Raw genomic sequence first — 24,322 nt, forward strand, 5'->3', positions numbered from 1 at the left:
CTGCCGGCTGGGGCCTCCCTTCCCCAGCTGCCAGCTGGGGCCTTCCTTCATTCTACTCCGCCCCCTGGTGGTCCACGCACGTCATAGCGAGCAATAGAACTCCTGGTTGAACTCCCGTGGGGAGACTTTGCATATTAGCCTTTTATATATATAGATAGTTTCTTTAATAAAAATGGAGATGTCATTTGAGATCCCTGAGATTAAAGATAATTGGTGAGATACAAAGTTACTTTGTATTTTTTATTGAAATCTGCTCTGATAATTAATTTTGCTATAGTAGATCGAAAAATTAACTTCACTGTCTTGCCAAAGTGAATACCTTGCCGTAACATTATTGAAATCAGACCGTCATTTAAAATTTTACCCTCTGTTGTTTTTTAAGTTGATTTTTTTGAAATTGTTGACAGTATTATAGATGTCTCGCATTCCCCCCCCCCCCCCCCCACACACACACACGCACACACACTTTGCCCTCCTCCACCCATCCCCGCCCCTCCTCATGCCTTTAGCACACTATTGTCTGTGCCCATGTGCTATGCATATTTGCATATATGTTCTTTGGTTAATCTCCCTTACTTCCCACCCTCTCCCCTCTGAGGTCTGTTAGTCTGTTCCCTGCATCCATACCTCTGGACCTGTTTTGTTCATTAGATTCCACAAATAAGTGAGGTCATACAGTATTTGTCTTTCTCTGACAGGCTTATTTCCCTTAGCATAATAATCTCCAGGTACATTCATGCTGTCACAAAGGGATAAGAAAGCCTTCTTTTTTCAGCTATGTAGTATTCTATTGTATAAATGTATACAGCTTTTTTATGCACCGATCTACTGATGGGCACTGAGGCTGTTTCCAGATCTTAGCTATTGCATATAACACTGCTATAAACATAGGGATGTATACATCCTTTCTGATTGGTATGTCGGGAATCTTGGGGTATGTTCCCAGAAGTGGGATTGCTGGGTCGGAAGGCAGGTCCATTTTTAATTTTTTGAGGAAACTCCATACTGTTTTTACACAGTGGTTGCATTCCCACCAGCAGTGTACTAGGGTTCCCTTTTCTCTGCATTCTCACTAATGCTTGTTCTTTATTGATGTACTAGAGGCCCGGTGCATGAAATTCGTGCACTTGGGGGGGGGGGGGTTGTCCCTCAGCCCAGCCTGCACCCTCTCCAATCTGGGACCCCTTGGGGGATGTCCGACTGCCGGTTTAGGCCTGATCCCGTACCTATCAAAACCAGATTTGAACAGTCAGAGATCCCTCTCATAATCCGGTACTGCTGGCTCCTAACCGCTCGCCTGCCTGCCATCCTGATCACCCCCCAACCACTCCCCTGCCAGCCTGATTGACGCCTAACTGCTCTCCTGCTGGCCCAATCGCCCCCAACTGCCCTCCCTGCTGGCCCGGTAACCTCCAACTTCCCTCCCCTGCTGGCCTGGTCACCCCCCAACTGCCCTTCCCTGCCAGCCTGGTTGCCCCCAACTGCCCTCCCCTGCAGGACTGATCGCCCCTAACTGCCCTCCCCTGCAGGCCTGGTCCCCCCCACCTGTCCTCCCCTGCAGGTCTAGTCCCCCCCAACTGCCTTCCCCTGCTGGCCTGGTCACCCCTAACTGCACTCCCCTGCTGGCCTGATTGCCCACAACTACCCTCCCCTGCTGGCCATCTTGTGGCGGCCATTTTTGACCACATGGGGGTGGCCATATTGTGTGAGGGCATGATTGTCAATTTGCATATTACCCCTTTATTATATAGGATTGATGGTAGACATTCTGACAGTGATAACTGATTATAGTTTTAATTTGCATCTCTCTGGTGATTAGTGACTTTGAGCATTTTTTCGTATATCTATTGACCATCTATATGTCCTCTGGGGAAGTGTCTATTTAGGTCTCTTGCCAATATTTTAAATTGGATTGTCTTCCTGGTGTTGAGTTGTATGAATTCTTTATATATTTTGGAAATTAATCCCTTATCAGATGTATCATTGACAAATATATTCTCCCATATGGTAGGTTCCCTTTTCATTTTGATGATGGTTTCTTTTGCTGGGCAGAAGCTTTTTAATTTGATATAGTTCCATATGTGTATTTCTTCCTTTGTTTCTCTTGCCCTAGGAGATATATTGGTTAAAATGCTGCTACATTAGATGTCTGAAATTGTACTGCCTATGTTTTATTCTAGGATATTTATGGTTTTTGGAATTACACCTAAATCTTTTATCTATTTTGAGTTTATTCTTGTGTGTGGTGTAAGTTGATTTATTTTTATTTTTATTTTTTGCATGGACCTGTCCAATTCTCCCATTTATTGAAGAGACTATTTTTACTCCATTTTTTGCACTTGCCTCCTTTGTTAAATATTAATTGGTCATAATGGTGTGGGTGGATTTTGGCGTTTCAGTCCTGTTCCATTTGTCTGTATGCCTGTTCTTGTGCCAGTACCAGGCTGTTTTAATTACAATGGCATTGCAGTATAGTTTGATATCCAGTATTGTGAGCTCCTCCAAATTTGTTCTTGCTCAAGATTGCTGCAGCTATTCGGGGTCTTTCTTGATTCCATATAAATTTTTAGAATATTTGTTCTAGATCTGTGAAATATGTTGGTATTTTAATTGGGATTGCACTGAATCTGAAGATTGCTTTCAGTAGTATGGACATTTTAATTATGTGATGAACTTGGTATATGCTTCTACTTGTTTGTATCTTCCTCTATTTCTTTTTTCAATGTCCTATAGTTTTCTGAGTACAAGTCTTTTACTTTGTTGGTTTATTCCTAGGTATTTTATTTTTTTGTTGTAATGATAAATGGGCTTTTTTTTTTTTTTTTTTAGTTTTTCTGAGAGTTCATTATTGGTGTTTAAATATACCATTGATTTCCGGATGTTAATTTTGTATCCTGTTACTTTTCTGAATTCATTTATTAAATCTAGCAGTTTTTTGGTGGAGTCTTTAGGGTTTTCTATGTACAATATCAAGTCACCTGTGAATAATCACAGTTTTACTTTCTCCTTTCCAATTTGGATGCCTTTTATTTTTTCTTATCTGATTTCTGTGCTTAGGACTTCCAGTACTATCCTACCTAATAATAGACAAATATGCAAATTGACCATACTTCTGACACACCCACAAGCCATGCCCACAAGCCACGCCCACCATCCAATCAGAGCAAGTATGCAAATTAACCCAACCAAGATGGCTACAGCCACAGAGAGCAAGAGGAAGCCAAGCTTTCCGCCTGCCCTTGCCAGGCCTAAGCCTCCACTCAAGCTACAAAGTTTCAATTATAGAAGGTAAACAAATTCAAACAGAAATGGCGGCAGAATGGAGCTTGAGAGAGCAGGCCAGGGTTGCCCCCGGCAACAGGGGAAGCAAAGCTTTCCGCATACCCTGGCCGGGCCCACCCACTTAAGGCAACAAAGTTTCAATTATAACCCCAACAGAAATGGCTGCCGGCCGCAGAGGGAGCCCCAGGCTTGGCTCTGCTCCAGGCTACAAAGTTTCAATTGTAGAAGGAAAATAAATTCCAGATACCAGGGCCTCTGCTCGGGTTGCCAGGGGGCGTGGCCAGCCTGCAAACCACCACAGGCCCCTCGCTCAGGCCGCCCCACACCCCAAGGGAACCCCACCCTGATCAGGGACACCCTTCAGGGCAAACCAGCTGGCCCCCACCCCTGTACCAGGCCTCTATCCTGTCTAATAAAAGAGTAATATGCAGATTGATCATCACTGCAACACACAATATAGCTGCCCCCATGTGGTCAAAGATCCTGCCCCCATGTGGACACAAGATGGTCACCACAAGATGGCCAGCAGGAGAGGGCAGTTGGGAGGCACCCGGCCTGCAAGGGAGGGCAGTTGAGAAGGACCAGGCCTGCAAGGGAGGGCAGTTGAGAGGGACCAGGCCTGCAAGGGAGGGCAGTTGGAGGTGATCAACCCTGCAGGAGAGGGCAGTTAGGGGTGACCAGGCCGGCAGAGGAGGGAAGTTGGGGGCAAACAGGCTGGCATGGGAGTGGTTAGGGGGTGATCAGGCTGGCAGGCAGAAGCGGTTAGGGGCAATCAGGAAGGCAGGCAGGCAAGCAGTTGGGAGCCAGCAGTCCTGGATTGTGAGAGGCAGTTGGACATCCCTCCAGGGGTCCCAGATTGGAGAGGATACAGGCTGGGCTGAAGGACAAACCCCCGCAGTGCACAAATTTTGTGCACCGGGCCTCTAGTGTTAAATAATAGTGGTGAAAGTGGACATAATGACTGCACATGAATTGATATTTCACAGTTGGGGTTAGAGTTTATTTTTGTTTCTAAGACCATTGGTATCAGGTTATCCGAAAAAAAAAAATAGTACTATATCAGTAAACACAAGTGTTTTTTAAATTACCTCTTGGAAACATTAAAGTTGAAGAGTGTACCCTACAGTCTAGGCTGTAGGTTTTTCATTATTCTCTTTCTCTATGTAGCTGCTCATTTTTAATTCTAGCGTGGTATTTTTATGGTCTGTTTCTCCCATTTCAGCCTTCTCAATTTTATCTTCAGTTAGTTGGTAATATTTAAGCACACTCCAACTTTAACCATTAATGGTCACTAATGTAAGCATACTATCGGTATTTTTTGGTTAACTAGTAGTACTAAATGAATTTTCACACTTTCAACTTTTATTCCAGAGCCATGTTTCCTAACCAGTAACTCATATCTGTTAGATGGTTATCAAAACCTAAATGAAAATTTTTCAAATACTATTTTTAAAAATACAAAGTCAATATATGTTCTTTTAAATACTCAGTGTGATGTAAGTTTAACTTTGCGTTTTTCCCTATTTTTATTGAGTGTATAACTTTGTATTTTATAGCTATGCTATAATTTAGTAAATTATTTCCCTGTTGATGGGCATTTAGACTGATTTTTTTCTTTTGTGGCAATGAAAAACCTTGAATACACATCTTTGTGCATTTACTTCTTGAAGTGTGATTACTGTGTATGTGTTCATTTTTATTACTTTGATTAAAACTGTGAAATTAAATCTCCAAAAGGTTTTAACAGTTTATATTCCCCCAATACTGTTTGTGAAAGAGCCTTTTTCCCATATTCTTAACAGTACTGGATACTAATTTTTGTTAATCCTCATAGGTGAAAGATAGCAACTTTGAATAAATTGCCTTTTTTGAACTGTTGAATAATATTGATTTCAGGGTACCATGTTTTTCTTATAAATGCTTGGTTGTGGTAGATTCTCCATAAATGGTTGTGAAATGATTGACATAATGAAGCGTAATTGCATTGCTAAATGTTAATAATTGAGGAATAATTTACAAAGAGTAAAAACCACTCTTTTCATGTGCAGTCATATGACTTTGGACAGACATACACAGTCATGAGACCACCACTTCAATCAATTTCCATCACCTGAAGTTCCCTCATGTTCCTTTATAGTTGTTTCCCTTCTGCCTCCAGCCCCCCTGAATTGATGTAATCCTATAATTTTTACATTTTACAGAATATCTTATCAATAGAATTATATAGGATTAACTTTAGCTTGGAATAATGTTTTTGAAACTCATCCATGTTGTTGCACAAGTCAGTTCTTTTTATTGCTGAGCAGTATTCAATTGCATGGACTTAACACCACAATTTATTTATTCTCCTGGCTAATGGTCATTTTGTTTCCAGTTTTTGAATGTTTATTAATAAAGCTGTCATAAACACCATATATGTTTTTTGACATATGCTTCATTTCTTTTAAATAAATACCTAGGAGTAGGATTGCTGAATAATATGGGATACGTGTATGTTTTTAGTTTTATAAGAAACTGCCTTACTGTTTTCTGAAGTGATTAACATTTTTTCTTTCCTACCAGCTCTCCCTATCTTGTAAACAGTACTTTTAGATTTTTATGTTAGTCATTATTATAGGTGTTGAGTTGTAGGTTATTGGCCTCATTGTAGAAATCTAGAAGCATTAGAAAGAGGTGGTCAACCGTGATAATGCAGACAGGTAGAGGAGTGAGGAGAGGTTATTGAATTTTTTTAGTAGAATTGTGACTTTTGAGGGAATGACATTCAAGGGAAAGCTCAGAATATAATACATGAAATGGGAGTAGAGAAGAGGACGACTAAGACAGATACGCATTTAGTAATTTAGGGCAGGATCTGACTAATGAAGTGTCATGATAAAGACCCAAAGTTGAGAATTCAGAGGAAAGATAATTATATCCTATTGAGGCAAACAGATAAACTTTTCAGGGGACAATATTTTAGCTGGACCCAAATGTGAATGCGTAGGGTTTCAATCATTAGATAGAAAGGTATGGAATGAGTATTGAAGTAGGAGTCAAGGTGTTCTTGTTAATAGACTTCTAGAGTCCTGGCATTGGAGTTATCTAATCTTTGTTAGACACATGATTAGTTTGACAATATTTCTGCTGAACTATTCAGTTAGTCTCTGCAATAAATACCTGCAGTGACTGGCTATTCATGAAATAGCTCTTTCAGGTTATTCTTTCATTATATTTATATTAGAGTTCTGGTGCACGGATTCATGCACCGATGGGGTCCCTCTGCCTGGCCTGTGGGGATCGGGCTGAAACCAGCCCGGTGCACGGGTTCGTCCAGGGCATGTCCAGCCCATCTTGCCCAGTCCCATTTGGGGCTGATCAGGGCCAGCCGGCCGGGGAGGGACCACAGAGGGTTCCAGGGCATGTCTGGCCTGTCTCACCCAGTCTGGACCCACCGGACCCCAGCAGCAAGATAACCTACTGGTTGGAGCATCTGCCCCCTGGTGGTCAGTGCATGTCATAGTGACTGGACAAATGGTCAGACACTTAGCATATTACGCTTTTATTACATAGGACTAGAGGCCCGGTGCACAGGATTCATGGCCTGTGGGGATCGGCCCGCTGTGGGAGCGCCGCTCTTCCTGGTCAGCCAAGCAGCTGTGGACCCGCCCTCTGAGCAGCGCTCCCACTGTGAGAGCACACTGACTACCAGGGGGCAGCTCCTGTGTTCAGTGTCTGCCCCCTGGTGGTCAGTGCACATCATAGCAACTGGTTGACCTGTTGTTCTGGTTGTTCTGCTGTTTGGTCACTGGGCTTTTATATAGGATAGGACTGAACCTAAATCTACCTTTCTGTAATTTGTATTTATTGTTCAACCAGTATTGAACTTGTACAGAGTAGAACAGAAATGTCAGCTCATTTTTGACTTTATATTCATACTAGCCTTAGGTTGTTTGCTTTGGGGACAGTTCCATTATATGCTGCTAATTCGCTGACTTAAAAAAGTAAACAAAAACCTAAGTGCTTAACTAAAAGCTGAAGTTTTAGTCATGGGAAGAGTAGAGGCTAATAAACAGGTTTTTTAAGTATTCATTTTGAAATTGAGGAAATCTGAATATATTGTAGATACCGATAGGAAGTCCAATGTGACTTTCTTTTCTATCTGTGTGTATGTGTTACTTTTTCCCTTATCTCTTCTCAGTGGGTTATGAGGATTAAGAGATTTAGAAAAAATGGTAACAGTTGACATATAAAGCATTTTCCCTGGGTATGTTTTTCAGGAATTAGTCTAGGCAAATGGAGAAGGAGACATTTTAAGAAATAGGAATGAATAAAAGGACATTGTTGAAGATACGCATGGATTTTAAGTGTGATGGGACAGAGTTGGTCAGTAGAATGATCTTGGACATAGCGAAGGCTCAATAGATAATGAGGGAAGCTGGATATAATGTTGGTATTTGGGTGAATAAATAGGATGGATAGCTTTTGATTGACAAGGAGAGAATAAATTTTACATTGTGCATCTCAGTCTTACAGCAATCTCCATGCTGTCAAATGGAGTTTAATATATGGAATTTCACTTTCTCTAAAATGATATTAGATGATAATTGGTCTTATAAGGTGCTAGAGGCTAACAACCTTCTGAAGATCTTTTTTTGTACTGTCTTGGTTATCTTTATTGACGTGCATAGTCTTGTAGGCTTGACCAGAGATCATGTCTCAATTTGTAAATTAGGAAATTAAGATAAAAAAAGAACATGACTTTTTATTCTGAAGCGGTAATTTGGCTCATTCTTTCTCTTGACTTTCTTATATGCACTGCCTTGCATAAATAATAAACACAAAATCTGTATTAGTCAGCTTTTTCCATATCCCAAACTACCTTGTTTGGTGGTTCATCTATAATTTATCCCTAATGCTGCTTTGATGCATTCCTTATTTATTGAACTGTTAATTTTTCTACTCTGGGGTGGGGGAGGAAGATGGAAGAGATGGCAGTTGGCTTGTATAGAACACATAAACTAGTTTGTCATTAAAAAATAGATTAGTCAGTAAGGTTGTGCCATTCCCAATACCTTTACTTTCTGCTTGATTTCCATCAGTTGGTTATATTTTAGCCCTCTAAATTCTGATTCACTTTAAATCAGACTTATGGTAAAGAAGTAACTGATCTTTAAGTTATATTTGTCAGTATAATTAACTTAAAACCCATCCTCTGAGTGACATCTTTATTTCGTTTTATCATCCCTGTGGAGGAGCCTCTCCTGCGCCTTCAGAAAGAGGCTCTGCATAGCCTAATATTGTATAGCCATTAGTTAGGCTTTTACCAGATGAACATTGCCTTTTCTCATTTGCCATTTCAAATTACCTCCTTTGAATAAATAATCCTATATAATAAAACCCTAATATGCAAATCAACTGGATGGTGGAACGATCAGTCGCTATTACACACATTGACCACCAGGGGGCAGATGCTCAACACAGGAGCTGCCCTCGGTCAGTATGGTCACTGCTGCATTCAGCATCCTGGATTGCGAGAGGGCAGGCTTCTAGTTTATTGAATAATAATCAAATAAAAGTTACCTCTACTTCCTATTCCCTTTGTCTAGCTCTGATCTAAATTGAGGATACCATGATCATGATATTTCATTGACTTTCTATGTGGTAGGTAATTTGAAGTCCCTCTTGAATGAACCTTGTTACAATAACTTTTTAGTGTATTTTGACCCTTCCTTTGATATTGATAGGTGTGATCTGTACCCTTTTTTACTTTGGTTATATGTGAGAAAAATGATAAGTGAATATGTACCTTATAAATGTGATGGAATATTTGGGATAAATGAGGAAGTGTCACTGTAAAAAATCTGGAAATACGGAGGAGAAAGGGAACAATAAAGTTCCCCAACCCAAAAACAATTCTTAATATCATTTTTGTCTTTAACCATTTGAACAAAACTATTTTAAAAAAATATTTTTTATTGATTTTTAGAAAGAGAGAAGGGAGAGGGAGAGAGAAACATCAATGAGACAGGAGTATCATCGATTGGCTGCCTCCTGCATGTCCCACACCAATCACACCGGTGATCAAGCCTGTAATCCAGGCATATGCCTTGACTGGGAATTGAACTGTGACCTCCAGACACTGAACTGCTGAGCCATGAAGGCTGGATTGTTATAATTTTGACTGTTCTGGGGCTGTAAACATATAAATCATTTACTTTAAATGAAGAAAGGTTGTGTTCTAATTTTATTTTGTATTTCTTTTTTTGTTTTGTTTTGTTAGTTAATCTTCATCCGAGGATATTTTTCCATTGATTTTTTATTTTAGGGAGAGTAGAAGAAAGAGGGAAAGACAGAAACACATAGATTGGTTGCCTCATGCATGGGCCCAGGCCCTGGTTGGGGCTCTGGGCCGGGGAGGAGCCTGAACCAAGGTATGTGCCCTTGACGCTCTATCCACTGAGCCAAAGTGGCTAGGGCTGTATTTGTGTTTCTTTACCTTATCTTTGAGATTTCAGCTTAAAAGTAATTTTTAGCATAGCACCTAACACATTCTGTTCTTTGCTTGTTTATATTCCTTGACAGACTATAAACTCCTTGAGGGCTAGAGTCTTATCTTGTTCCCCAGTGTATTTAATTTACTATAAACAGTACAGTACATGGCTTAGATGCTTAATCAATGGAAAGAAAGATTGGAAGGACTCAAATTTTTTTTTGAGTACTAAGATTATTGTTGATTTTTAGTGGTAATCATTATTTTGAAAGTATGAAGAAGAAACAAGTTAGTACTTTTTCCATAAGTGTAATCTCACAGTCCTGTCTCCTCTACCTAGTTTTTAAAAATGAATTCATGAACATAAGGAGATAAGGTCCCCAAAGGAAAAAAGGTGCTATGAATGGAAAATCTTGGTTACTTGTTCTGACTACTTTTTCTTATAATCTGAGGCAGCACTGGACTGTCTTGTTCTTGGTTACTTGGTTACTTGATTTTATAGTCCAGTGTGAGGCAGCACTGAACTGACTTGGAAATAACGGTGCTACTTCTCCCTTTTGAGGGATAAAGCAGGAGATGCAGATGTTGGAGGTTACCAGTGGTTTTTTGGAATTCTTTTGCCATTGTAAACTACTTTTTAATAAGTGGTATTAATTTTCTTAATTACCACTTGTATGGCTCAGAAAATTGATTTCATGGAAGTTTACAAAGATGACTTTCCAATACTTAATATTCTTGTGTTTGCTCCTTTAGATTTTGACATTGTGCAGCAAAGAAATGGTTATGGAGAAGCCCAGTCCGCTGCTTGTAGGGCGGGAGTTTGTGAGGCAGTATTATACTTTGCTGAATAAAGCTCCAGAATATTTACACAGGTAAATTTTAAATGGTATATTTTAGTATTTTTTATTTAGTTTTATAGTTTTATTTTCTTGAGTATGACTTGACATATTGTCTTCCTGTCACTTCCTGTCTTGACAGTATCTTTTGTAAACCTTATCTAATATTTTAACCATCTGGTGGCTAAAACCATTTTTTTTTAAATGAAATCCACAGTAAGAAAACCACTTCTCACAATATAACACATCACACGCTTATGCATGTGCACAGAATTATATACTCTGGTACTTTATGTTTCATTTAAAAAAACAACCACCTTTGGCTTGACAACTAATGAGTTCCAGTGTGCAATTTGAAATCATGGGCTTAAGCCATCTCCTTAAAGTTCTCTATAGCAACGTTAGGAAATGAATCCATTAAGTGATTACATTTGTGAACATTTCTTGATTAATCTGCAAAATAGTATTTCTTGGTAAAACAGCAACAGGAGCCTTGTTTGGTATTTTGGTAAGAGTTGGAATTTGTAAGCTTATTTTTTCCAGAGATTGAAATGAAATTGATTTATGTTCTTTCTGGTATATTTTAGCAGGTGGAAGATAAGTGAGACTTTTGTAAGTATTAGGCTTTGCAAGTATTTGTTGTAGAATACTCTAGCCAAGTGAGCTAAGGATAAATATATATATTATTTATAGGTTCTCTTACTAGGATGCTGGCTATTCTAAAGTTAGATTTTGCAATATGCCCTGCATTGTTAAACATGTGTGTATTATTCTGTGTTGTTACAGGAGACATTTTTGTATAGCAACACACCCCCCCCCCCCAACCCAAAATGAATACTTACACATTTTCCTAATTATAAAAATAAAGGCATTCTTGTTGAGAGTGTTTGTGGAAGGAGAATAGAATTAATAGGGCCATTCATGATTTGAAATTTAATCTTTTTACAATGTAGGTATTAACATTTTTAGCTTTTTTTTTTTAAGCAAGGAACTTTTTTTATAGTGACAAAAAAGTAAAATGTAAAAAATGTAAAATAGACTTTCCACCATCATTTCAAATAACAGCACTAACTTCTGTTTTATACTTATGTAACCAGTTTCCCTAGTAATGAAAATTTAGTTTGTAATTTTGCACTGGTTAATACTGTAATGAATATCCTTACACATACATTTTGTGCGCCTTTAGAATAAGTTCCTAGAAGTCAAAATGTTAAAGGTTTTTCTTATGCACATTTAGAGCCAAATTGTCCTCCAGTGAGATAATAGCAGTTGATGTGCTTGCCAGTTTTACATGGGAGGAAATAGTATAAACTTTAAAATATGGGTAGCAGTTAAAAGTATGGATGCTGAAATGAGACAGACTGAGTTTATGTCTTAGCTGCCCCACTTGAAAGATGTGTGATCTTAGGTAAGTTAATTTAACTTCTTCTGAATCTCAGTTTGCTCATTTAGATAATAGCACTTATTTCATGAAGTTGTTGTTAGGGTTAAATGAATCAGTGTATGTAATGCATTGAGAACATTACTTGGCATAGAGGAAGTCTTAAACATGTTTTATTATGATAGAACTTGAATTCTCTTTATGAAAAAATCAACCTTGCATGTTTGATAACCCTAATTTAGAAAGATATTAATTCTAATTGCTTTAGATAATGCAAGAGAAGCATCATGTACTTAAGAGCAATATAAAAATATTAATAAATTGGGTGTTGAAATAATGTATATTTTTTTATGTAATCTCTGAATTTGTTATTTTAAATCTAAACTGATTAAGCCTTTCAAGGGTTAGTAATCATTTGGAACTCAAAGTAGAATGTTAAATAGCATTTGATTCCCAAACAAATCTAGGTAACTGAGTTTTTTAATCTAAAGGAAAAGAAATGGGTCAACTACTGCAGCATCATTATGTAGAATGTTTTATGAATATTTCGTTTTTCCACTTAATAAAAAATAGATGTAACAGGAATTAGATGAGAATAACTAATTATCTGGGTGCATGGTATATTCAGTGTTCTAGACACGCTAATAATTTTATGTCATTATTCATTTAACCCTTACAAAAACCCTATGGGGTAGTCACTGTTCTGATTTATAACCAAGGAAAGTGAACTTAAAAACCCTAAATGTACTTAAATATAAACAACTAATCATTGAGAGAGCTGGACCTGGAAATTAGGTCTCTCTGATACCAGAACTCTTGCCTCTTAGACTTCTCTTGACAATTGAATATTAATCATTATCAATGGTTTTACAGGTTTTATGGCAGAAATTCTTCCTATGTTCATGGTGGAGTAGATGCCAGTGGAAAGCCCCAGGAGGCCGTTTATGGCCAAAATGTAAGTATCAATTCCATATACATTTTAGATTTTTCTTGTGTGTTGATAGATATTTGAAAAATAGCCTTCGTGTGCCCATTACTTTATTTCCTTTTAAATAATTCTTTATTGTTGAAAGTATTACATATGCCCCCCCTTGCCATTAATTTATTGAATGTAATCATTAGTTGTAACTAGAATTTATGTTACAATAATTGTGATTGTGCTTTGAGTTCTTAAAAACATCCATTTTGTATGAAGCACAGTATTACATGGGGGTGGATACAAAGGAGAAGATGGGATGTTTTCTCTCCTTGATGTAATAAATTTATACATGAAACAGTTGAGACAGTGTATTAAGTTTATACAAATGTGGGCCTAATCTTACTTTATAAATAGGGATGTACAGAAGTATGTATGCTCCTTATGATAAATATATATATTATTTATAGGTTCTCTTACAAGGATGTAGAAAATAGGATGTGGGATTTCAGCTAGACTCTGAATTATAGGATTTGGCCTTGCCAAACGAGGAAATTGAAAGTAGAAAAAAAGGCCTCAGCAAGCATGCAGTAAAGTAAAATTAGCTATGAGGTCAAGGAGTAGTCAACACATTTTGTGTGAGTAAATACCCAATACAGAATAGTGGCAGGAAGCTTTATAAAGCCCATACTTCTGCATAAGAGACGCCATTGTGCTTTCTTGTATAGAGAATTGACATGTTGAAAATGGTGGCTTAGGAATACCAGTCTGGCAGTAACACATAGTATGATGAAATGGATTCAAGTGAGGCAGAAGGATTACGTAAATAATCTATAAATTGTAAGGAAGAAATCAGTGAAGTTTTCTTGTAGTATTGTATAGGTCCGTGGTCAGCAAACTGCGGCTCGCGAGCCACATGTGGCTCTTGGGCCCCTTGAGTGTGGCTCTTCCACAAAATACCACGGCCTGGGTGAGTCTGTTTTGAAGAAGTGGCGTTAGAAGAAGTTTAAGTTTAAAAAATTTGGCTCTCAAAAGAAATTTCAATCATTGTACTGTTGATATTTGGCTCTGTTGACTAATGAGTTTGCCGATCACTGGTATAGGTAATGCAGTATCACAAGAATTTGTATTTTTTCCCTTCTCCTAATAAAGGATATACACCACAAAGTATTATCTCTGAACTTCAGTGAATGTCATACTAAAATTCGTCATGTGGATGCCCACGCAACCTTGAGTGATGGAGTAGTTGTCCAGGTCATGGGTTTGCTGTCTAACAGTGGACAGCCAGAGAGGAAGTTTATGCAAACCTTTGTTCTGGCTCCTGAAGTAAGTTTTCATTTACATAATTTTATTTGGCTCTTAGTTGCTTGACGTGTCCAAAGAGTTTCTTCATACCAGTTTACATACATATACATGTAGCTTTTTTGAGAAATTTGTAGTGAACATGTTGATATAATTTATTTGTGCTTTGTGTGCGTGTGTGTTTGCACTCTTTGACTAGAGGTAAAAGATACTGATACTAATGGGTATATAGATTATTAAAATTACAGAACTAATACAAAAATTATGTTTTATAGGTTACATATTAAACAGAATGGAAAAGTTCCATTTGTTAATTGTTCAGATTCTTTTACATTGAGTAGACATTTCTTGAGTTCCAATATTCTTTGATTGATCTTCTTTAGTTTACTTTATTAACATCATATAGTATGTTCAACTTTGGGAAATTATATTTAGTCTACATTATTTTTATAGTATTAAAATAGAAATTGAATGTGTTGTGTAATTTGTTCTTTTTGTGTTATGCCACCTTTATGGGTACTTATGGCATATTTGGATGTTGTTCTTTTTACAGGGGTCTGTTCCAAATAAATTTTACGTTCACAATGATATGTTTCGTTATGAGGATGAAGTATTTGGTGATTCTGAGCCAGAACTTGATGAAGGTGAGGTTACTTTCAAGGTAGAAAGGTTCTTTCATCACTCTTTAAGGAAAAGTATGAACTTACAGAAGCTTTCGTATATTATAACCGAGTCAAAACCCCTTTCTCCTTTTGGTATTTGTTGTAAACAATATAGGTGTTCATTATATGAAATTATAAAAATGTCAGACATAGAGAGTGAAAAAAATTCTCAATCTCATCCTTTATAGATAACTAAGAGTTTGGTGCAAATTACAGAATTTTGTTGAATCCTATACTTGGCCTAAAGCTTGCTTTTAGGCCTGGCCGGTGTGGCTCAGTGTTGAGCATCGACCTATGAACCAGGAGGTAACTGTTCAATTCCTGGTCAAAGCAAATGTCCAGGTTGCGGGCTCAATCCCCAGTGTAGGGTGTGCAGGAGGCAGCTGATCAATGATTCTCTCTCATCATTGATGTTTCTATCTCTCTCTCCATTTCCTTTCCTCAATGAAATCAATAAAAATATTTTTAAAAAATAATAAAGCTTGCTTTTAGTTTTTCACTTAATATCTTTGTTGACTGGTAATTTTTTAGTTATACCATAATTATTTAATTGATCTTCTGTTGATATACATCATTTTTTAAATTATTATTTGTTATATTGAATAGATGTGACAAAGGAAACTGAGTTATGGCTTTATAATTTATTTCCTACCCTTTCCTTACTAATAGATTTTTTTAAAATAAAATACGATTAAATACCAAACTTTTATCTTGTTTGCTCTTTATTTTTTTTAGAGACTAGGGAATATCACAAATGAATGCTTTTGTAAGAAATATGGCAATTTTTTGCTATTTACTATCATATCACTGCCTTAATCATTAAAAATATGTATATCACATTGTGTGTCGAACCTCTTAAAAAATATTTGGTATATTATGTATTGTCAGAATCGGAAGATGAAGTAGAAGAGGAACAAGAAGAAAGGCAACCATCTCCAGAACCTGTACAAGAAAATGCTAACAGTGGATACTATGAAGCTCACCCTGTGACGTAAGAATAGTGCTTGCAAAGTTAAATTTGTTCTATATTATAATGTCAGGTGGTTTTTGTTCCTAGAATTGTTGGAAGTAAGTTTTTGATAAAGGTACCTATTAGGACAGTATTTGAGTACTTTGCAAGAAATTTGGAAATAATTGTTTTAATTGATTAAAAAATTGAACATGGTTTGGACCAAAACCATGATCACTTACTGATAATGCAGATCACTTAGGACAATACAGAGTGAGCATTTTATTTTTTTATTTTTATTTTTTTAGATCATTTTATTATCTGTTTTTCAACATCTTTTTTTTTTTTTTAAATCCTCACCCCAGGGTATTTTTTCCATTGATTTTTAGAGAAAGTGGAAGAGAGAAGGAAAGACAGAAATATCGATGTGAGAGAAACATCGATTGGTTGCCTCCTGCACTCGCTCTGGAGCCTGCAACCGAGGTACATGCCCTTGACCGGAATTGAACCTAGGACCCTTCAGTCTGCAGGCCGACGCTCTATCCACTGAGCCAAACTGGCTAGGGCATGAGCATTTTATTTTTATAAGTAGGGGGTTTATTTCTAGTTGATACTAAAGTAAACATTTTTAGTAATCCAGTTTTAAAACAGTGGGATTGAGAAATGTTGCTTGAGAGTATTATTCCCTTCTGCCTTCTAGTTCTTACTGGACTTTTTCCCATTAGATTAGAGAGATACTGAATTTTATTTGAATTGATCATTTTACTCATACTGAAAAGGAAATAAAATATTTTATTGTAGTAATGGCATAGAGGAGCCTTTGGAAGAATCCTCTCATGAACCTGAACCTGAGCCAGAATCTGAAACAAAGACTGAAGAGCTGAAGCCGCCAGTGGAAGAGAAGAACTTGGAAGAATTAGAGGAGAAGTCTACTTCTCCTCCTCCTGCTGAACCTGTGTCTCTGCCACAAGAACCACCGAAGGTTAGATCAAAGGAACTTTTTATAACATCACACTTTTATATTTGATACCATTAATGAAGCATGATCTTTGTTCTATTATGTTAATTGGTTTCATATAGTAAACTATACTTTTTTGTGCATATGAAAGAAGCTGTGGGTTTTTGGTAATTCTGAGAAAATCGCATTGTTTTTTCCCCCTCAAAAAATACCCCGCAGAGTGAAGTTGAAGATTAATCTTTGTCTCTATGCAATGTTTAGTACCTTACATGAAATTATTTGGGTCCATGCATAAAACTGTGAGTTGCTCTTCCATTCTGTACTAATAAATCCTCTACACACCGGATGCAAGGAGTCTTACAATTTCCCAACTTAAATAAGTTGGCCTATTAAAAGAAGAGATACCTCTTATTTCTGCCTTAATGGGAACGGTTTCCTTACTACACCAATTAAGCTATCTTGGAAAGATGAGTGACACCCATAATGTATCATTTAAGCCTATCTATACATCTTTTATCTTCCTGTAAAAGTAGAAGGTTAAAGTATATTTGGGTAGTGAGAGGAGATTCCTTGTTCAATTTGTGAATGTTTGTTAAAGTTTCCAGCTAGTACTCTCTTCTTTCCTATTCTTCCCCTCTTAACACCATCACACACCCCATTTTCTCTAAAAGGGGAAAGAAATTGGTTCTATTAGGCTCTTATTTTTCTAGCATGTGTTAGTGGTTTTGTGCCACTTGCTCATCTACTTAGGGCATATAGGAACTTGCTTGTGGATTTATTTAGTAGTTCAGAAAAAAACATCAAGTAATCTTACATAATGAGATTATGAAAGCTGGCACATAGACTGGCATGTGTGTGTGTGCCTTTCTTGTAGGAGTCCTCCAATATAGAACAGTAGTTTAGAAGTGAAAAGAAAATATATATTTGGAAGTTTCCCTATAGGAATGTTGGTGGTTTTCCATGATTAGTAGTCTAGGTTTGTTGCATTTCCTGCAGGCTTTCTCCTGGGCTTCAGTGACCAGTAAAAACCTGCCTCCTAGTGGTACTGTTTCTTCCTCTGGAATTCCACCCCATGTTAAAGCACCAGTCTCACAGGTAACCAATCTGTGAACACATTGGATTGTATCCTTGTTACATTGCCAATTGCTTATCTTTTTAATACTTTTTAAAATGAGTCAATCAGAAATTATGGATTAAATATACCAAAAAAAATTGTATTAAATGTCAGTGCACCCACTTTAAATGCCAAATCTCCATTCATCATCTGCATAGGTGGTATTTGGGGTTTGGGTGTGTGAAATGCAGATTAAGTTGGTTTTACATATATATATTGTCATTTAAAAGGCTTCTATAAAATAACCAAAATAGTTCTTTTTAAAAAAGTTTTAAATTTTATTTAGCAAACATATTTTAAGGAAGAAATTTGGAAAGGCACAAAGTAGTATGGCATTATAAAGAATCACTGTTTTAAAAAAATAAAATACTTTAAAAAATTATACTGCCTAAGCTCTTTGTAAGTGGTTCACACCATTTAATCGAAGCCTGTACCAACTTATGACTGTAGTGTTCACCTTAACCAATCATTCCAGTATTCTGCTTTTTGTTTGTGGTCATCATACCCATTTCAGAGCTTTCAAAACATTGAAATAGGTGTACTTTCGAATTAACTAAATTTAAATTAAATTTATAAGCACAGTTTAAAAGAATGTCTTATTCTTTTACCTACATTTTGACTTAAACTTCATTCCACTAGAAAATTTAATTAAAATTGCTAGTGCACATAAAATTGTTTGTATACACCTGTTTGTATACACCTCTTAATATGCTCTAAATAGTGAAACTTTGTGGTTTCAAAAAGCTAGTAATTATGAGTCTTTCTGGTGTTGGTACACATAATCAGGTACAATACATGGCCTCATGATAACCTTTTTTCCCCCCTCAGTTAGATATTCAGGAAGTGTTGAGTAGTTACCTCAGATCACAAATCAGGATTCTCTCTTAAAGAAAATTAATTTACCAAGTATTGATTGTACTTTTCAACCCATCTGAAGACCTGATAAGTGACTTCTGGATATGCTTTGAAATGCTTGATTTATCAGATTTGCATTTGGAATCCTTTGGATTGCTACTTCATTTCAGAGAGTTGGCTACATTAAAAAAAATTACTGCTAGTTAAAAGTTAAAATAGCTAATCCTCATTATACCAGGCATTGTCAAAACATTTTCTATTCATTCTCATCTAATTTTCATAACCACTTTGTGAGGGTAGTTACTATTATTATTCCTGTTTCCCACTTAATTAAATTGAGTAGTACTTGAGACAGGTATATAAATAGTAGGGCTAGGCTTTGAATTCATGCAGTTGGACGCCATGAGCACTAGAGTCCATCTGTGACTTATGCAAACCTATATAGATTTCTTTAGACCCTTGGAGGGGAATGTATCTCTATTTACATTTAAGAAGAAGAGTACTAAGGCATGTCTAAATTGCATTTCATTATATCCTAGCCTCTTGCCTAGGAAATACAATTATCTTAAGATTTTTGAAGTTAGTTTTTGAATTGTAGGAGACTAGATTGTATTTCCCAACCTACACCCTTATTAAAACAAAATGTTTATAATTTAAACTTTAAAATAAATTTCTGATCTTTTTAGGCTATATTTAGAATGAATTTATGATTTTTCCCCTTGATTTAATAAATCTTTCAATTTTATTTTGTTACTTTGGTATAATATTTATTTCCTTAACAGTTTTAGCATAGGTAATTAATAAAAGAATTAAATGTAGTTCTTAGGATATTACTAGTAGGCATTAATGTCTTGGTGAAAAGATTTTGTCTGGAAATTGATTATTTTATCTAAATAGCTTATGTTAAATTGAAGTATGTGTTTATTAGTTGCGGTTTTTATTTGCTGTTATTGACTTGATTTGATGGTTTCATTTTTATCTCATATTTCGTTTGACTTTCATTTGTGGGATTTGTCATGTGAGCACAATTTCTTGTTACATGGAAATAATTTTAAGGCCCTAAAATAAAATAGTATGTGGCATATTAGCCATTTTATCTAGTTGAGTACGTAGTTTTAATCATAAACTTGAGCCTACAGTATTAAAACTACATAGCTGGCTTAGTTAAAATATTAATCAGTTATTGAAAAGAATTTTGTTAGGTTTTTTAATCTCATTCTTCTTGCATTGGTATCATCAGATATATATTAAAAGGTTGCTAAATTGATTTATTTGTAAGATGTTGAAAATTATTTAAAATAATTGTTACTTTGAAGTCCTTAAAGGATAATGAAGAACTTTACTGTTTTGCTACTTGTGGTTTTGTTTTGGTAATCTGTTTTGAAAACAATTTGAATCAGTCAGGTTGCCTCAAATTCTTTGATAACATTTGGATTGAATGAGTCTTAGGTTTTTCTGATATTCTTAAATTAAAATGTGCATTTGCTATTTTTATGAATTTGTAAAACACACTAGCTTCATCAAAATTTTGTTAGAGTACATCTATTCTTTAATTCTGTTTTACAATCTAATATTCAAGTTAAGTTGCACTTTAGGCCCCCTTAAGTTGAAATTTCTAGATAACTGCCTTTTTCAGGCATCACATCATGGGTCAAAATATCTTATAGTGTTCAATTCCAACTATAGATAGTATTGGTCTCAGGGCTGTACCTTGGGTCAGGCATAGAACATTCTTCTACATGTTTGGGTTAGAGAACTAACTAAATGTGATTTAACTTTAAGTGAATCAATAGTTACTAAACATCTATGTCTAACAGCACTGTTTTGGTTCTTTGGGTGGTGTAGAAATAAATTAAGATATGGTCCTTGTAGGAATAAATACATATAAATAACTGAATAAATCTGGAGAGAGTTAAAAATTTTTTTAACTAGCAAAATTCTAGAATATGGGAAACAATTCATCTTGTTGGAGGAAATGAGAATCTACATGGAAGAAAAAGAATTTGGGAAGAGTTAGGCAAATCTGTTAAAAACTGTTAGGAATTACAGTGGGTGAAGGCATTTACAATAAATTGTCATTGGTGAAGGAAGCATAACTTTTTGTATCAAAATATGTCCTTGTAAAAAAAATGTCCTTGCAAATTATAATACTTCAGTTACATAAATGATGAGTTTGAGCCACTGCTGGGACTGAGGTCCTTAGAGATGATCAACCATAAAGACAGCACTGAAATTAATAGCTTCCTGACTTGATAACATGTTCTTCATATACTGCTGAGTGTTTTCAGCATCCTTTGAAGGTCCATATATTTTACCTCTTCCTTGGACTACAAATATTTGGGCAGTAAATAACCTGAAGAAGTTGGGAATACTGAACATGCCATTATACTAAAAGAAAATGTAATAGATGTGGATGTTATTTTGTTTTTAAAATAGTTTAATTGTATGTGTTTAATTCAGCAGTTAGCAGAAACTTTTGGAAGGCATCTTAAATGTCCCATTACCCTCCCTCCCTCCCCCCAATTATCCCTCAAGAAACAGTTAAGGAAAATTGTTGGGGTCAGTCCTTAAATAAATGCACACCTTTCTCATAAAGAAGAAAAATAGAAAGTTAAGACTTCTGTATACATGTTTCTATCTTATTTTCTTATGTGCATTTTGACTTAAAAGTAGTATTTTTAGGTGCTAGAATAAGCTAAGTTATATATTTTGAACTATCAAAATATTGATTTTCAAGGTTTATTTATAGGGTGAGGTTTAGAGGATATTGCTAAGCACTTACATTTGAAGGTCAGCAAGCTTGATAATTAGAAAGTATGTGTCAGATATTCTTGTCTTCCTGAAATAAAGATGGCTCTTTCTTTTGTATGTGTGTTTACATGGAGTGGCTGGTTCATCTTGCATTTTTGTGATTTTTATGCTTTCCCAGTGTGGATGTAACTTCTAAAATGTGGTTGTAAAAAATAGCTCATTGTGAGTTATATGGCCTTGAGAGGGAAAACAAAGCCTACCCTACAGTCCTAGATTGGTACAGAATATCTTTATAAAATTATTTTTCATATATATTAGACACTACGTAAAAACATTCTAAACTTAAAATTACCATTATGCCTGTTAGTGACTTTTGGTAGTTGCTTTAGTTAGTTTTTCTAATATGGAATGTGTTTCTTTTCTTTATAATGTGTTTTTTCCCTTGCATTTTATAATGTGTTTTTTTCCCTTGTATTTTAGCCAAGAGTTGAAGCTAAACCAGAAGTTCAGTCTCAGCCACCTCGTGTGCGTGAACAACGACCTAGAGAACGACCTGGTTTTCCTCCTAGAGGACCAAGACCAGGTGAGTCAGTCCCTCCTCTGTAACTGTTAGAATTTAGTGTTTAGTACTTGAAAAGTTGGAAAATACTGAACTTGAAAACTCTGTGTGTTTTTTTTTTTTACAGAAACAAGATCTATATTGTTTCAATACAGATAGTGTTTTATACCCAAATTCTTTTATTTTCTTTCATTTTCAAAATGCTTAAAGGTTTAAATAACCTGCTAAAATTCAGTCTGGTGCAAAACAACTAACTTCTAGGGGAGGATTAGTTGTCATGCCATAGAGACATGTATTTTGAAGACAGTTACTAATAATTTTGAGCCAAGTATTATTTGGTTATTGTCACTGGTTCTAAGAATTCAAAACCGAGCTGCCAATAACCTACTTTCTTACTTAGCACTCTTATCTCTTCACAGATAAACAAATAAGCACACCCTGATTCTTCTTATTTTGATTGTCTTAGGTTTTAAGTAAGTTGCCATGATTTTTGACTTGTTTCCATTTTTAGCTAATACATGTAGCACCTCTATTTGAATAATATAAGTATATTTAGATTGCTTTGGGAGGAGGTGGGAGATAGTATACATCAAATTTAGAATGTGTAATTTTTTTCACAAAAGTAAAATATAAGTGATGTGTTTTTAAACCAGAAATCATGGAAGCTAGGATTTGTCCTAGCTTTGCCACTGATTGAGTTTATGATCTTAGGTGATACCCCCTTAAATTATGCCATTCAGTTATTATACCATTTTTCTTGTGCGATGCCTTTCTCATATGCCTGTGTTTTTTGTGTTACTGGGAGGATCAAATATGATTTATATATGTGTATAAATGTATATGAACACCCTAACATACATAATATATACATGAAGTATTACTATTAAATTTACTGATTTAGCTGTAATTTCATACTACCAAAGATTAAGTAATTTGTGTGTTTCAAAATACTAAACACATTTAGTACAAATATACCTCACTATATAAAATTTGTTTGGCTCCTGGGTAATGGCAAGAGTTTGATTAAGGAGGGAAACTTGAACTACTAACATTTGTCTTTCATTTAATCAATGAGATGAGTAGATCTAGAAGGGACTTGTGCAATCTAGTCAGTACCCTCACTTTACACTTCAATATCACATTTCCTAATTAACCTACTAACAATAGGCACTTCATCTCTGTTCAAGGAACTCACTATCTTATTAAACTAAACCAGGAATATTAAGTGATTTTTATATTCATTGCTTTGAACTAGTTTTTATAAGATGTTGTGAACTTTATATCTGCTCTATTCTTTTCTCAGGCAGAGGAGATATAGAACAGAATGAATCTGACAACCGTAGAATAATTCGCTATCCAGACAGTCATCAACTTTTTGTTGGTAACTTGCCACATGATATTGATGAAAATGAACTGAAAGAGTTCTTCATGAGTAAGTGGTTTATTTTGCTTTATCTTAAAATTAAGCAGGAGAAAAACAGAGCTTTTCCCATAGTAATTAGAATATCTCCAGTTACCAACCACTTATCAGAAGAGAGTAGATTGCTATATCAGATGTTTCTCAGTGATTGTACTTAGTGTTGACTGGCCTGGTTCTTATAGGTGAGAAGAAGGAGCAGGATGAATCGGTGTTAAATTTGGAGGTGGGATGAATTTAGCAAATGCAAATCAGAAATAGAAAATATCATTGTCTTTCTAAAATCATGTAGATACCTTTCCTTTTGAAATGTCTAATAAAGATGCTGAAGGGTTACAAAACAAACAGTCCAGCTAGTTGTTGGCGTCTTAGATGAAGGACCTATATGAGTGAATATGTACTTTAGTTGTTGTTGGATGTAGCCACTTGCAACTTTTATTTTGAGATGGATCAAGGAGATTAAGGTTATTCATCTTGAACAATTGAGGCCACAAAGTATTCTGTTATAATAAATAAAAATAGAGCTATTAATGTGAACTCATCATTAAAAAAAAAATAACCCTTGGTGCAATGTATGTTTTCACAGGTTTTGGGAATGTTGTGGAACTTCGCATCAATACCAAGGGTGTTGGCGGAAAGCTTCCAAATTTTGGTTTTGTGGTTTTTGATGACTCTGAACCAGTTCAGAGAATCTTAATTGCAAAAGTAAGTGACTTAAAGGGCAAAATTCAAGACTTTATTATTCCTGTTGTATATAATATTAATCTGGTGCATTTTTAAACCATAGAGAATCTTTTTTTAATGTTAAAACTAAAAATTGTTCACTATGAAGTAAATGGTTTATGCAAAGAATAGAGAATTGTTAGTT

General features: G+C 35.8%; 1 protein-coding gene across 3 annotated transcripts in view; it reads left to right on the forward strand.

Annotated features, from left to right (window-relative positions):
- G3BP2 (G3BP stress granule assembly factor 2) overlaps positions 1-24,322 on the forward strand; it is a 72,832-nt gene that overhangs the window by 45,463 nt on the left and 3,047 nt on the right. For 2 of the 3 annotated variants that reach the window (XM_079768653.1, XM_079768655.1), the window contains exons 2-11: positions 10,508-10,626; positions 12,845-12,926; positions 14,040-14,213; positions 14,743-14,833; positions 15,740-15,842; positions 16,602-16,782; positions 17,755-17,853; positions 21,959-22,061; positions 23,341-23,469; positions 24,041-24,159. In XM_079768653.1, the coding sequence (XP_079624779.1) occupies positions 10,532-10,626; positions 12,845-12,926; positions 14,040-14,213; positions 14,743-14,833; positions 15,740-15,842; positions 16,602-16,782; positions 17,755-17,853; positions 21,959-22,061; positions 23,341-23,469; positions 24,041-24,159 (1,176 nt within the window). In that variant the 5' untranslated portion in view covers positions 10,508-10,531. The remainder of the gene's footprint in view (positions 1-10,507; positions 10,627-12,844; positions 12,927-14,039; positions 14,214-14,742; positions 14,834-15,739; positions 15,843-16,601; positions 16,783-17,754; positions 17,854-21,958; positions 22,062-23,340; positions 23,470-24,040; positions 24,160-24,322) is intronic. The other variant, XM_079768654.1, reaches the window with a different exon arrangement.

This window comes from Cnephaeus nilssonii, assembly GCF_951640355.1.
Source record: "Cnephaeus nilssonii genome assembly, chromosome: 1".
Taxonomy (NCBI): domain Eukaryota; kingdom Metazoa; phylum Chordata; class Mammalia; order Chiroptera; family Vespertilionidae; genus Cnephaeus; species Cnephaeus nilssonii.